This window comes from Hyla sarda, chromosome 5 (genome assembly GCF_029499605.1).
Source record: "Hyla sarda isolate aHylSar1 chromosome 5, aHylSar1.hap1, whole genome shotgun sequence".
NCBI lineage: Eukaryota > Metazoa > Chordata > Amphibia > Anura > Hylidae > Hyla > Hyla sarda.
In genome coordinates, this window is record NC_079193.1 from 84,973,027 (window position 1) to 84,987,263 (window position 14,237).

General features: G+C 43.7%; 1 protein-coding gene across 5 annotated transcripts; it reads left to right on the forward strand.

Annotated features, from left to right (window-relative positions):
- The first annotated feature begins 213 nt into the window (after positions 1–213).
- Positions 214–13,133, forward strand: CBX3 (chromobox 3). Of its 5 annotated transcripts, none has more exons than XM_056519841.1 (6): positions 262–365; positions 1,269–1,320; positions 5,138–5,277; positions 11,431–11,599; positions 11,924–12,018; positions 12,582–13,133. In XM_056519841.1, the coding sequence occupies exons 2-6, from the start codon at positions 1,297–1,299 to the stop codon at positions 12,706–12,708; spliced, it is 555 nt and encodes a 184-aa protein (XP_056375816.1). In that variant the 5' UTR covers positions 262–365; positions 1,269–1,296; the 3' UTR covers positions 12,709–13,133. The 5 variants fall into 5 exon arrangements, with proteins under 5 accessions (XP_056375815.1, XP_056375819.1, XP_056375816.1 ...); XM_056519843.1 differs by having other exon boundaries at positions 262–361; XM_056519840.1 differs by lacking the exon at positions 1,269–1,320 and having other exon boundaries at positions 214–361.
- The last annotated feature ends 1,104 nt before the right edge of the window (positions 13,134–14,237 follow it).

The following is a 14,237-nucleotide window of genomic DNA, read 5'->3' on the forward strand; positions in this document are numbered from 1 at the left end:
GGCCCCGCCCCCTTGAGCCCAAGAAGAAAAATCATCATTCGTCGTGACAAACCTATCAACACTAACAAAGCTATATGTGTTATCATCATCCTGTCACCAATATGATGGAGTCCGCGGCCCCTATCATACCTCTAGCCCATTAGGCTGCACATGCGCGCACACCAGAAGCCCGCACCTCCCCAGCAGCGAAGTAGTTAACCTTGGCGCCAAGTGAAATCCCCGCCAGAACCCTAGAAGAGCCCATTGTTCTATCGCGTCACCAGTATGCCCCGCCCCCTCCCGTATGCGCGGTGACGTAGTGCGCGCCAGTAGAAGGCGATTGTCGGTGAGAACTGACGGAGCAGCAGCACCGGACACAGAGGCAGGTAATGGCCGGGGGGCTTCGGGGGTGGAGGTGCTTCACGCTGGGGAAGCTGGGCTGAGGGCCGGGGTGCTTTTGTTATCAGACCATAGGGCCTCATTGTTTATAGGGGGGTGGGGAGCGATAAGTGAGGGGACCGGTGTACCGAATGTGCGGGAATGCAGTGGCGGGCAAAGATGGCGGTGACGGTGCAGGCTCCTGTAACTTCTCTCTTCCCATCCGCTCTTGTGTATGTGACCGCAGTGCAGGCGGGAAACCCCGAGCATGTGAGGCTCAGCTATTATCTGGCACACGTGTACTGCACAGCGCCCCCAGGGGATGGGGTAGTACTGCCGCTTGTGGCGATGGAGGGCTGTTATTTTTAAACGGACAGTAACCTGAAGTCTCCGTTAACGAGAGATGTAGTAGTCTGGGTCTCATAGTGAAAGAACCTCATTGAATATTGATACATTGCGCATGCGCGCTGTGATCTGGAGGCTTTGGGGTTACCGTTCCTAGTGCTGACAATGAGGGCTCTGTGTATGATTGATGGGGTCTGTATTGTGCCCAGAAACGTGATGCCCATCACTCATACGAGTGCCATGTTGTGGTAATAGCTGGCATATTAGCATTCATTGATTCTGCAGTAGTTGCAAAACTACAACTCCCATCATGCCCTGACAGGCTTCGTCTGCCTGGGCATGATGGGAGATGTAGTTTTGCAACAACTGGAGATCCACAGGTATCCACATATGATGGAATAGCGCCCCCATCTGCTTATGTATGTCGCATCAGCCCATCTATAGTCACGACATAGCCGCCGCCAGCTGCATGCAGAGCCATTGGGTGCAGCCGGTCCTCGCCGTGTATGTTTTTCCTCTCAGTCACCTGCATGTACTAAAAGCTATTGTATGTATTTCACCCCCAGGACCAGGTGACCAGATAATAGGTATTAGATGCAGGCCAGTCTGGAGACGCAGGTAGTAACACTCTGATTCTATTGTTACACTTCTGTATATGTCTACTGGGGAGGGAGGGTGGGTGGTGGTGGGGGACGGGGTCCGCCATTCCCGGGCATCAATGGTGGATGTGCCGCCGCGGGGATAGAACGTGTTACTTGCCCAGGACTGCTGCTGGCGCGCGCCCCGGTGGATTGGGACGGGACTGCGCATGCGCGGGGCGGGGCTGCGCCTCCATCAGGCCTAGGGTGAAGAATACAAAAAAAAAAAAAACTTTGTCGCTCTTGTCTGGGGGTCGCCGCGCGCTCCGCTGATCGGTAAGATATCGGGGGGGATCGCGGTAAAGAGGGGGTGTTATTGCGCTTAGTGGTGCAATGTTTATCTGCGTGCGGCTCCCCCCCGGCTTTAGCGTTATTACAGCCCGTTATGGACGCCTTGCCTCTGCAGCCATCGCGATACATGGATGGAGCCCGGGATGTCATTGTACAGTACAGTTAGGGTATGGACACACCGGGCTGGAGTGGTGCAGGTTTGGACTCCCCTGTTGGAGTCATTTGCTGGGTTTCAGTCCTGTGTGAACATACCCTTAGGGCCCATGCACACTGCAGAAAATCAGCAGAACTGCGCTGAGTGGTTATTGTAGTGTTTCCCAGCCAGGGTGCCTCCAGCTGTTGCAAAACTACAACTCCCAGCATGCCCGGACAGCCGTTGGCTGTCCGGGCATGCTGGGAGTTGTAGTTTTGCAACAGCTGGGGGGCACCCCGGCTGGGAAACACTGGCTTAATGGAAAAAGTCCTATTGATGGGCTTATCTGGGTGGTTTCTACTTAAACAATGGCTATACAGAGTAGTGTGTGCCAAGCAGCAGGATCCTATTGAGATTCTGCTGCAATTCTGAGACTGTCCGTAGTGTGCATGCGCCCGTACTGTTGTGCATACGTGTAGTGCTATAATGTGTCCTGTCAGCAAGTCACCAGACAGCACCTACATCGTAGTAATCCTATTTATCAAGGTTACACAGGCTTTATATGCTACCTGGCGGTGAATGCAGTGCTCTAACATAGTGTGTGTAGTGTACTATGGCCAGATTTATCAAACTGTGAGAGAAACCACCAATCACAGCTCAGCTAACAAGCTCTGGTAAAGTGAAAGCTGAGCGCTGATTGGTTGTTGTGGGAAAATCAGTATTTTTTTTCCCCCACACAGTTTGATAAATCTGGGGCTATATGTATATAGGGGGAGACTTATCAAAACCAGTGGAGGCAAAGTATATATATATATATATATATATATATATATATATATATATCTCTCTATTTTCTCAATTTTTTTTTTTTCAACCCTTGATGGTCATAACTAGAGATGAGCGAACTTACAGTAAATTCGATTCGTCACGAACTTCTCGGCTCGGCAGTTGATGCCTTATCCTGCATAAATTAGTTCAGCTTTCAGGCGCTCCGGTGGGCTGGAAAAGGTGGATACAGTCCTAGGAAAGAGTCTCCTAGGAATGTATCCACCTTTTCCAGCCCACGGGAGCACCGGAAAGCTAAACTAATTTATGCAGGAGAAGTTCGTGACAAATCGAATTTACTGTAAGTTTGCTCATCTCTAGTCATAACACAGTTCATATTTGGCTTGTTTGTATTTATTTAGCTGCTGGTTTTTATTTATTTATTTTATTTATATAAAATTATATATGCATTGACACGTAGTCCAGGCCAAAATACTACAGTGTATAAGGGTTATTCCAGTGTTTAAAGGAGAACTCCAGACCATAAAAATTGTCCCCCATACTGCCGGCAGTAAAAAATAAAGATGTACATACCTTCCTTCGCTCCCCCAGGGCCTCCGGTAAATGGCTCCGGTCTCCGCCGCGATCCACTTCCTGGATGCCGGTGGTTGGATGAATCAGTCAATCACCAGCCGCAGCGCAGTCCGACTCGGCCGGCGATAGGCTGAGCGGCAGTGTGACGTTTTCGGCCCCGGCCGCAGGTGCCGGTGTAGTGAAGAATTTTGTGCCCTGAAGCGTCTTCACACTGCCGCTCAGCCTATCGCCGGCCAAGTTGGACTGCGCTGCGGCTGGTGATTGGCTGATTCATCTGACCACCGGCAACCAGGAAGTGGATTGCGGCGGAGACCGGAGCCGGTTACCGGAGGCCCCGGGGGAGCGGAGGAAGGTATGTACATTTTTTTTTTTTTTTTTTTTACTGCCGGCACTATGGGGGACAATTTTTATGGTCTGGAGTTCTCCTTTAAGGAAAAAACTGAACAAAAAAGTATCCTTTTCCCCACAAGATACTGGAAGTGTCTGATTGTGTGATCCCAAATCTTCCTGCTGCATGAACGGTGGTGTCTGCGCGCACTCCATGCACTGTCCATCAATGGGAATCCCAGAGCTTGTGCCCCTTGCAGTCAGACACCTATCTTCCATCTTCTGGATATGGGATAAATTATTATTTTTTTTTTTTAATGCTGGAATAACTCTTTAATATTTACATGGGTGATTATCAGCCAACTAGGCAGATTATTGTCCTGTATAAAAGACCCAGTGGTCAGATGAACAAGTGACTGTGCTTCCCTAAATAATGTATGATGCACATCTTTGTGTAAACATGGAATGAGCAGCAGACACTGATAGAAGTGAGTAGCAGTATGGTCCCAGTGATGGCTCAATGATTGTGTGGCCTGAACTAAACAAACTGTGATCGGACCCCCTCCCTGCGATCTGACACTTATCTGCAATCTTTAGAATATAGGATAAGGATTTTTTTTTTTTTTTTTTTCCCGGAGTATCACGTTAAATGTGTGTAGTTCTGTTTAACTCTGTTCTCAAAAGTGGTTGGTTCTTACTAGAGATGGGAAAGCCTGGAAACTTTTTTTTATTTATTTTGTTCCCGGAATCATAAAAATCACCTCAAATGAGAATCTTTGCCTATTTCCTGTATATGACTGACTAGTAAATTGGTTTTATTTTTCTCAGTAAGATGGCTAAACATAACTAGGATATATGACTGCTGATGAAAATGATGCCATAGTTTAAGGCTGTTCTCACTTGTGCATCAATGTCTCAATTTTCTTAATAGCAGATAAATGAAATATCAGTGGTGCCAGGCACCTGCAGACTCAATTGACTTTAGTGGGATCTGTCTTGTTTTTGCCATATCTGGCATTTTAATTGACACAATTGTACGGAATGCTTCCCCTATGCCTTGTATTTTTCTGAAACCCTTTGATTCAGATGTGAATGCAGTCATATAACTTAAGCTTTGTCCTGATGTCACTGGCTTCAATGTACTTGTTGCTGCATAAGAGACATTGGGGGAGATTCATCAAAACCTGCCCAGAGGAAAATTTGCTGAGTTGCCCATCGCAACCAATCAGATTGCTTTCTTTTTTGAGGCCTTTTCAAAAATGAAAGACACAATCTGGTTGCTATGGGCAACTAGGCAACTCATTTTCTGGACAGGTTTTGATAAATCTCACTCATTGGGGTCAGTTTAAACTCTTTAAAAAGATAGTCCTACATACTCAGATGGTGGCGTCGGTCATTGCAGGGTCATGACTAGACAGTTGTAGGGGTAGATTGTGATTTTATATATAAAAAAAAAAAAATGTTCTCCCCTCATTGATTTCTAACAACCAGGTTGCAATGTTGGGTCACTGCATGTGCATTTAAATATCAGCTGCAAAGCCCCTTGTATAACAAATCACATATTGTTTGTCTGTAAATGCATGATAATAAACCTTTACCATGTACAGTATTATGATTACATATCTTTGGCAAATATTAAGTTTTTAAATGTGACCCACTTCTTATAATTCTTTTGTCACATTGACAGAAAATGGGGAAGAAGCAGAATGGAAAGGGCAAGAAAGTTGAAGAGGCAGAACCTGAAGAGTTTGTTGTAGAAAAGGTTCTGGACAGACGTGTTGTAAATGGAAAGGTTGAATATTATCTAAAGTGGAAAGGGTTTACAGAGTAAGTATAAAGACTCATGTATGCAATTCAAGTAGTCAGGAGATCTTTCATGTTTGTTTGTTTTGCTCAGAGATGCATACTGGTTAAAATGTATTAAAGGAGTAGTCTAGTGCTGAAAAACGTATCGCCTATCCTAAGGATAAGTTTCAGATTGCGGGGGGGGGGGGGGGGGGGGGGGTCCGACTGCTGGGGCCCGCGGGAAGGGGGTGTGTTGACCACCGCACGAAGCGGCGGCTAACATGCCCCCTCAATACAACTCTATGGCAGAGCCGGAGCACTGCCTTCGGCAATCTCAGTCTCTGCCACAGAGCTGAATTGAGGGGGCGTGTCGGACGCCGCTTCGTGTGGTGGTTAACAGGCGCTCTTCCCCCTCTTCCCCCCCCCCCCCCCCCCCCCCCCCACACGATATGAAACTTAACCCCTATACTTAGGATAGGGGATAAAGTTTTTTCAGCACTGGATATCTCCTTTAAGACTTAATATCATGTTTTGTTGCATGGCCATAAATTTTGAGACTTAATTTAGCGTAGCAGTGATTACATTGAGTTTTTTTTTTACAAATGTTTGTGCCACAAGCATATTTTTGTGAAACAGACAACTAGACTGCATATGGTTTATTAGTGTGTGATTATACAAAACTTCTGACATGTCACAGGAACACGTCAAATGTATTGACCGGTCAGTGTCCAGACCACTACAACTCTAGATGGTCATATGCAAAAGCTTAGGCAAACCTGACAATTTCAATGATTATTTTCATTTTATAAATAAATGGGTGTTTTGTATTAGCAATTTTCAGATATCTGAAAGACAGTTATAATTCAGTAGTGAAAAAAGGTTTATTGGATGAACAAAAAAATGAGCAACCTGCATCAAAACAAAAGATGGTGCGTACATCTGGTCACTCCAACAGACATATCACATCAATATTTAGTTGAGCCTCCTTTAGCAGAAATGGTGGCCTCTAGAGGCATCCTATAAACTGTAATAGGTGTCAATGGATTCTGGGTGGAGGGATTTTGGACCATTCCTCCTTGTTTCATAGTGGAGCATGGACAGCAGGTTTATAGGTGATAATAAATATATACATTTTTACATTCATGCCCCGCTTCACATGACAGATTCAGTGGTATTCAGGTCTGTGGACTGGGATGGCCATTCCATAGCATTGGACTTGTTGCTCTGTATAAATGCCAGATTATATTTTGAGCAGTGGTTTAGGTCAATGACTTGTTGAAATGTCCATCCCTGGAGTAAATTCAACTTTGTGCCAGATTCCTCTACATTATTCTCAAGTATCTGTTGATATTGAGTGAAATCCATTTGACCCTCAACTTTAACAAGTTTAACTTTAACTCCCATCTTTGGCACTGGCCCTACAGCTTGATGTAACCTGCACTTAATTTAGCTGTAGGTAGCAGATGTTTGCCTTGGTAATGCCCCTCGTTATGATCAAATAACTTTAATTTTGTCTCATCAGTCCACAGCAACTTCTTCCAAAATGAATCTAGCTTGTCCAAATGTGTTTGCTTACCTGCTGGTACAAATACTCAATTATTTATAAATGAAATTCATGGAAATTGTCAGGGGTGTGTAAACTTTTGTATGACTGCAGCTGGGTAAAACTAGCAGTAGATAACTTCACTCGCTTTCTTCAGTCTCTGTCCAGTAGAAGATGGCCCCATAGACTTGAAGCACTGGGTAAATTGTGGCCAGCCAGGCAAGAAAGTGCATTAACATGCCAATTACCTGATTATATCTAGGGATAATGATCTGAACATTCAGATCCCAACAGATCAAAAGCTTTATATGACGATAGGGACACTCTAAAGTCTATAGCCATGCCCTTCTGAAGGTATACTGGTGATGAGAGCTTAAATGGGTGATCTTGGTGTAGACTTTAATGGTGCATAGCTATGATGTGCTATTAAAGGGCCAGTTGGTTGCAGTCCAGTTGATGTGACCCCCAATAATGACAAAGTGCAAATCTATTACATGGTTGCCTTTTTATGTAAGCATGCTTTGATACTTGTTTCAACTCTTTTGAAGAAAACTTGCTTTGTTAAGCCTGAGATTTCTACATCTTAAAGGCTAACGTATTGTGCTAATGCTGCAGACAACCTGTTTCCACTAGCTTTATTTCAGTATTTTTATAAGGGAGAGGAAGAAGGCAAAATATCCCCTTCCCCTCTGGTGTTCAGGATGTACTTCCCAGTTTTTATAAAGGGGTTCTCCAGTAGGAAAAAATGTCTAATCAACTGGTGCCACAAAGTTAAAGATTTGTATTTTACTTGTCTTTTCTGTCTGACCACAGTGCTCTGATACCTCTGTCCAAGCCAGGAACTGTCCAGAGCAGGATAGGCTTGCTAGGGGGATTTGTTCTTGCTCTGGACAGTTCCTGTCATGGACAAAGGTGTCAGCAGAGAACACTGTGGTCAGACTGGAAAGAAATTCCTCTGTAGTATACAACAGCTAAGTACTGGAAAGATTAAGATTTTTTTTTAAGGGAAGTAATTTACAATTCCATTTATTTTTTATTTTTTTTATTTTTTTTTTTTTTAACTGGTGTTCCCTTTTAAGGTCTCCCATTGAACAATTAATGGCAGTGACTATCTCCATTGGCATTACAATATTAACCCATTTTTGTTTCCACTAGGGAGTCATTCTTAAACAAAGCTATGCCTTCTACATAATTTTCTTTCCTTTTTTTTTTTTTTTTTGGAAGGTTAACAATTACTATTCTATGGCAGTTTTTTTTATATATTTTTTTTGAGATTTATTTTGTATATATTTAACTTAAAAATGCATGTAACGCAGAGTGCAGAAATTTTTTTTTTTGACCAATTGTACTTTGCAATAGCATCTTCCATTTTACCATAAAATGTACAATGAAACAAAAATACTTAGAGTGACTGAAAGAACTTGCAATATTGCAGCTCTTGAGTTTTGTTTTTAAAGGAAACCTGTCACCTGCACTAACCTGTCGGTAGAGACAGGTAGTGCAGGTGACACTGACAACGGTACTCACCTTGTCCTGGCCTGTAGCGGGGATCTCCTGTAATCTTCTCCGGTATCTTTGCTCCCGGCATGGGCAGAGCTTAATGACTTAACCGCTGCTGCCCGGGACCCTGCAGAAAGAAGCAGCGGTGACCTCACTAAGCACCACCCATGCCTCAACTGCTTTCTGAAGGTTCCCGGGCAGCAGTGGTTACGTCATTAAGCTCTGCTCGTGCCACAAGCCGGTGCCCGGAGCAAAGATACTGGAGAAGATTACAGGAGATCCCCCCGCTACAGACCAGGACAAGGTGAGTGCCGTTGTCATCAGTGTCCCCTGCACTACCTGTCTGTACCGGCAGGTTAATGCAGGTGACACTGGTGAGATTTCCTTTTAAAGGAGTTTTTTAGTGAAAGATAACTTATCCCCTATCCAAAGAATAGGAGAAGTTATAGATCGCGTGGGGTCCGACCGCTGGGACCCCCTGCGATCTCCTGGATGGGGCCCTGGCAGTCTGCAGGAAGGGGACGTGCAGGCACTCGTACTGAACAGTGGCCAACACGCCCCTTCCTTGTATCCCATAGAGATACATGGAGGGGGCGTTTCAGCCATGGCTTCCTGCGGGGATCGGCACGATCACTTCCAGCAGGCTTCCGGGGCCCTGTTCAGGAGATCGTGTGGGTCCCAGCGGTCGGACCCCACGTGATCTAGAACTTCTCTTATTCTTTTGCATAGGGGATAAGTTCTTTAACTACAAAGGCTCCCGTAATGTGAAGCTTCAAATCTGCTGGGTCCTGGTTGATATTGCCAATCGGGCTGATGTCTGGTATTAACCATTTAGATGCCGCGGTCAGTTGATTGCGGCGTCTAAACCAGGAGAAATCTCTGCCGGTTAGCTCAGCAGAGCTGTTTGGGGCAACCGTGGTGAAATTGCAGTGTTCCAAACAGCTGAGGACAGCTGGAGGTGCCTTACTGTGCTCCATGTTGTCAGTCCGGCATTTGATTGCTCCAAGCCTGAGATCCAGGCTTGAGCAATTAAGCGCAGTTTACACTGATCAATGCTATGGCATATCATTGTTCAGTGTATGCAATCAAAGGATTGCAAGTAATAGTCCCCTATGGGGGCCAAAAAAAGTGTGTGTGTGTGTAAATGTATGAATTAACCCCTTCCTAAATTAGTTTCAATCACACCCCTTTTCCTATTTAAAGTTTATAAAAATAAACATGTGGTATCGTCGCTTGTGTAACTGTATGAACTGTAAAAATTTTGTTAAACTGCACGGTGTACATATAAAAAAAACTATGTACAAAATTGCGTATTTTTTTTTTCACTTTGTATACCCTAAAAAAAATGTATAAAAAGTGATCAAAAAGTCCGATCAAAACAATCATGGTACCAATAAAAACTTCAGATCATGGCGCAAAAAATGAGCCCTCATACCACCCCGTATACAGAAAAATAGTTAGGGGTCAGTAGAACCATTTTAAAGGGAAACGTTCACCCACACTTTCAGGGCTGTGGAGTCGGCAAACAATGCACAGACTCGGACTCCAACTCCTACTAAATTTAGATTGTAATAAAAAAAGGAAGTTTAAATGTCCCAATTCAGTTATAAATAATGACTTCTCTACTGTGAGAATAAAGACCAATGCATGCAGTGCCTTACGTAACTGCAAAATGAACACGTTAAGTGACCGTGAAGGGGTAAAGCATGCTTTTCATGTGCTTTACTATATGGCACACAACGCACAATTAGGAGCGGCAATACTTTATACTTATACTTTCCATAGTGTTGTGTTCTGCTGTTACAGGAAACCCTTGGGTAACCTCACCTCACTGATAAGGGATTAAGTAAATGTTTTTTGCAGGACTAGAGACACTTGTATAAGTGAAGGGAATGGAGGGTCAATAGTTCAAGACTGAAGCTGTAAACCATTGGAAAAAGGCTATAAAAACTTGAATTAAACTCGATTGTTAGTAAACTCGATTGTTAGCTTAAAGGGGTACTCTGCCCCTAGTCATCTTATCCCCTATCCAAAGGATAGGGGATAAGATGTCAGATCGCCGGGGTCCCGCTGCTGGGGACCCCCGGGATCATTACTGCACAGTGAGTTCGCTCTGTGCGTAATGACGGGCGATACAGGGGCCGGAGCATCGTTACGTCATGGCTCCACCCCTCTTGATGTCACGACCCGCCCCTCAATACAAGTCTATGGGAGGGGCATGTTGATCACCACGCCCCCTGCCATAGACTTGTATTAAGGGGGCGGGCTGTAATGTAATGAGGGGCGGAGCCATGACATCACGCTGCTCCGTCACCTGTATTGCCCATCATTACGCACAGAGCGAACTTGCCGCAGAGGCGATCTCGGGGGTCCCCATCAGCGGGACCCTGGCGATCTGAAATCTTATCCCCTATCCTTTGGATAGGGGATGTCTAGGGGCGGAGTACCCCTTTAAACTTTAAACATGACTATGGGATTCTACTAGGAAAATCATGTTTTATAATAAATGCCCATTCCTGGATCCTCCCACTGCCCAATCTTCAGCAGCAGATAAGCACACAAACTGTTCAATACAGTAGACTGTTGGCTTCCCAGCCAGTAGTCCTGTGGTAATGACAGGTATGTTGCCTTTATTTACTTCAAGGAATGTATAAAATACATTCGCATATTAATACAGAGGAGTTGGAAGTACAAGAAACTGCGGAGTCAGAACATTTATCTACTGACTCCACAGCCCTGTTACACCAGGTTGTAATGCGGGTGAACAGGAGACCGATGCGGGGTCTCGGACTGCTATACCTACCTGCAGTCTGGAACCCTAAATCCTCCGGTCCCCCTCTTCCAGCGCTGACTTGCACTTTGAGACGGGCCTGCTAACTAGATTTAAATATTCATAAATGCTGGTCACATGAGCGCTCATGCCATCACTCAACTTGGCCATGTCTTAGTGATTCATAAATCTTGCCCTACTGTGGTAATACTTCCATTCAAATACAATGTACCTTTAACACATATGGCTTATGTTTTGTGGTTTGGTGGCAATGTTGTGCACCAACTATGGGCTTCTTGAATTATTTAATTTTTTATTTTATAGCATCCTGTATGCAATATCTTACTTTTTTTTTTTTTTTTCTTTTGTCCCCGCCTTATAGCGCAGACAACACTTGGGAACCAGAAGAGAACTTGGATTGTCCAGAGTTAATTGAAGCTTTCCTGAATTCTCAAAAGGCTGGCAAAGAAAAAGGTCCAATAGAAAACAAGCGTAAATCAGTGTCAGACAGTGAATCTGAAGAGAGCAAAGCAAAGAAGAAACGAGAATCGGTATGGCTGCGTTCTATTGCTAGCTCCCCCTAGTTGTCAGTGATGGCCTGACTAAAGTAAAATCTGTTGTCCTTTAACTAGAATAAAACTAGTACTAAAGTTTTATTGCTGCAAAGACGACTAACTATTCCAGCTCCACTCTAGCAGTAAAGGCTAAATTGTGGCCTTTATAATGTAAGACTAGGATTATCTCTCATAGACATTACTAATGCTACTTTAACAGGCTTTGTGCTTGTTGCAGATAATGTATCTCCTTTTTGTCTGTAAGTGCATTTAGTGGTTGTGTGATTGTGTGAATTTTTTTTTATTATTTATCCTATTTAGGTTGACAAACCAAGAGGTTTTACTAGAGGTTTAGAGCCAGAAAGGATAATTGGAGCTACAGACAGCAGTGGGGAGCTGATGTTCCTTATGAAATGGTAAGTAGCCACTGTAATTTTATAATGTTGAGATGCATTGACTTATAGTAATTTGGCATGGTAACATATTATCTATTGCCTAAAGTGACGTAAAGGTTAAAGGACCTTAACATGTATAGCTTGGAAGAAAGACAAGACAGGAGATATGGGGGGCGGCGTGCGGGCCGATTATAAAGCGAGTGGTACGGTTACACCTAGTGTAGTGCAACCTCCAAGAGAATAAGTCATGCACTGTCCCATTCACACCCTGCACCAGGCATTACACAGTATCGTGTTTGGCCAGTGGGTTCCTTTTTAATTATCATGATGCCTTTGGGAATACTGGGAGATATTTTAAAACCTGTGTAAAGGAAGAGTTGCCCATAGCAACCAATCAGATTGCTGCTTTCATTTTGCTAAAAATGAGAAACAAGCTGAATGGTGGCTATGGGCAACTGGGCAACTTTTCCTCTGGGCAGGTTTTGATAAATCTCCCCCACTGACTTAATAGCTGGAAGTGTTAAAAATTAGCTTTATTGCATGCAATTTGTGGACCTACTTTAACCTATTGTATATTCTTACAGGAAAGACTCTGATGAAGCAGATTTGGTCCCGGCAAAAGAAGCGAATATGAAATGTCCTCAAGTTGTTATTGCATTTTATGAAGAGAGACTAACATGGCATTCTTGTCCAGAAGATGAAGCGCAGTAAAGTCCTTGCTATTTACGGGTAGACTTTATTTCTTTCTTTTGGCCACCTGAATCATAAGGTTATCTATTTAGGTCTTTTCTGAATAAACCACACCAGTGATTTGGCAGAAAGTGGCCCCACCAAACATTCTTGGCCTGCAGAGCTTTTGATACATACATGTATTTGCCCTGTCCAGGCTTTTTTATTGTTTTCAATCTACTGAAGTCCAAGCATCTATAATACAGACTTGCAAGTGTTTTGTAGCCTTCAGTTGATGTGCATGTTAATGCTTTAGCCCAATCTTTATCATAGTTTCTTAGCTCCAGGACTTCAGTGGAAGTGCTCTGGAGAACTTTGTAGTAAGTGAATGTTACCTGACTGTATATTGTTTACTTCAATGTAAATACTGGTGAGCAGTGTTCAATAAATAGTTTTATATTCTCAAATGTGACTCCAGCTTTGTATGCATAAATATCTTGTATTGTAAAGTTATTTTAACAAACTTTACATTGACCAATAGTACAGGCCGATATAAAACTGATTAGGCAAATGGTTTTCTCCTTTTGTCAGTTCCACTCCTGGAAGAAGCTTGATATACTGTAGTGGAAAGATTTTCACTTTTTATGTTGGACACCTCCTGGTTTTGGTAAAAATGCTCACTGAAATGAACAATGTAAATCCATTTTATAAATGGCCAACATAAAAATGAGATGGTTTGTATATGTGATTTTCTATATTTTCCAGTCAGTGTCTCCAACTGTTGCAAAACTAAAACTCACAGCATGTCTGCTGTCCGGGCATGCTGGGAGTTGTAGTTTTGCAACAGCTGGTGACACTGTTTGGTAAACAATTCTATATGGTTTAAAAATGCACTGATATTCCCTGCTCTATTCATGAAGATCTAATGGGTATAATGTGCCAATATGCATATACATCTGGTTTCCCCCTCACCATAATGGCACCATTAGAGGACCCTGCCTCAGGGACAGGAAGCCTGTAAATAAGAGCTCCTCTTGTCTCTGTGGATTCTTATCACTGGGTAGAAGTCTGGTGATCATCAGGTGGTTCTGCACGTGGACAGATATTTCAAGCTGAAATCCCCCTTAGACCATTGCAGATTTTTAGTTGCTACTTGCCTGGGGATTAAATAACCACTTAATGGCATAGTCAGTAGGGTTCTCTTACCCCTTCTGTCAGTACCTGGCATCATGTATGTGGCATAGTGCCATTGTACTGTAGATCCAGGTTAATTGTGCCATTATGGGGCTACCTCCATGCAGTGTTCTGGCTCAGGCAATGCATGGGGAGAGTGGGGCAAGGTCACGTTGATGCGCTTGAGGTTTCCCCACTTCCTGTCTCGGATGGCGTGGGGCATAGTATTTTTCTATGTACTCCCAGGCAGTACAGGAATTGGACTGAGCTCTAGTAAAACACCCACCTTGTGGTAAGTAGTGGCTGTTTTTGCTAAATAGCATCAATTTACTAATACTGAACCCATTGTAAGATTAGAAAAAAAATTGACAAATATTGCAAAAGCTCTAAAAAGGAAA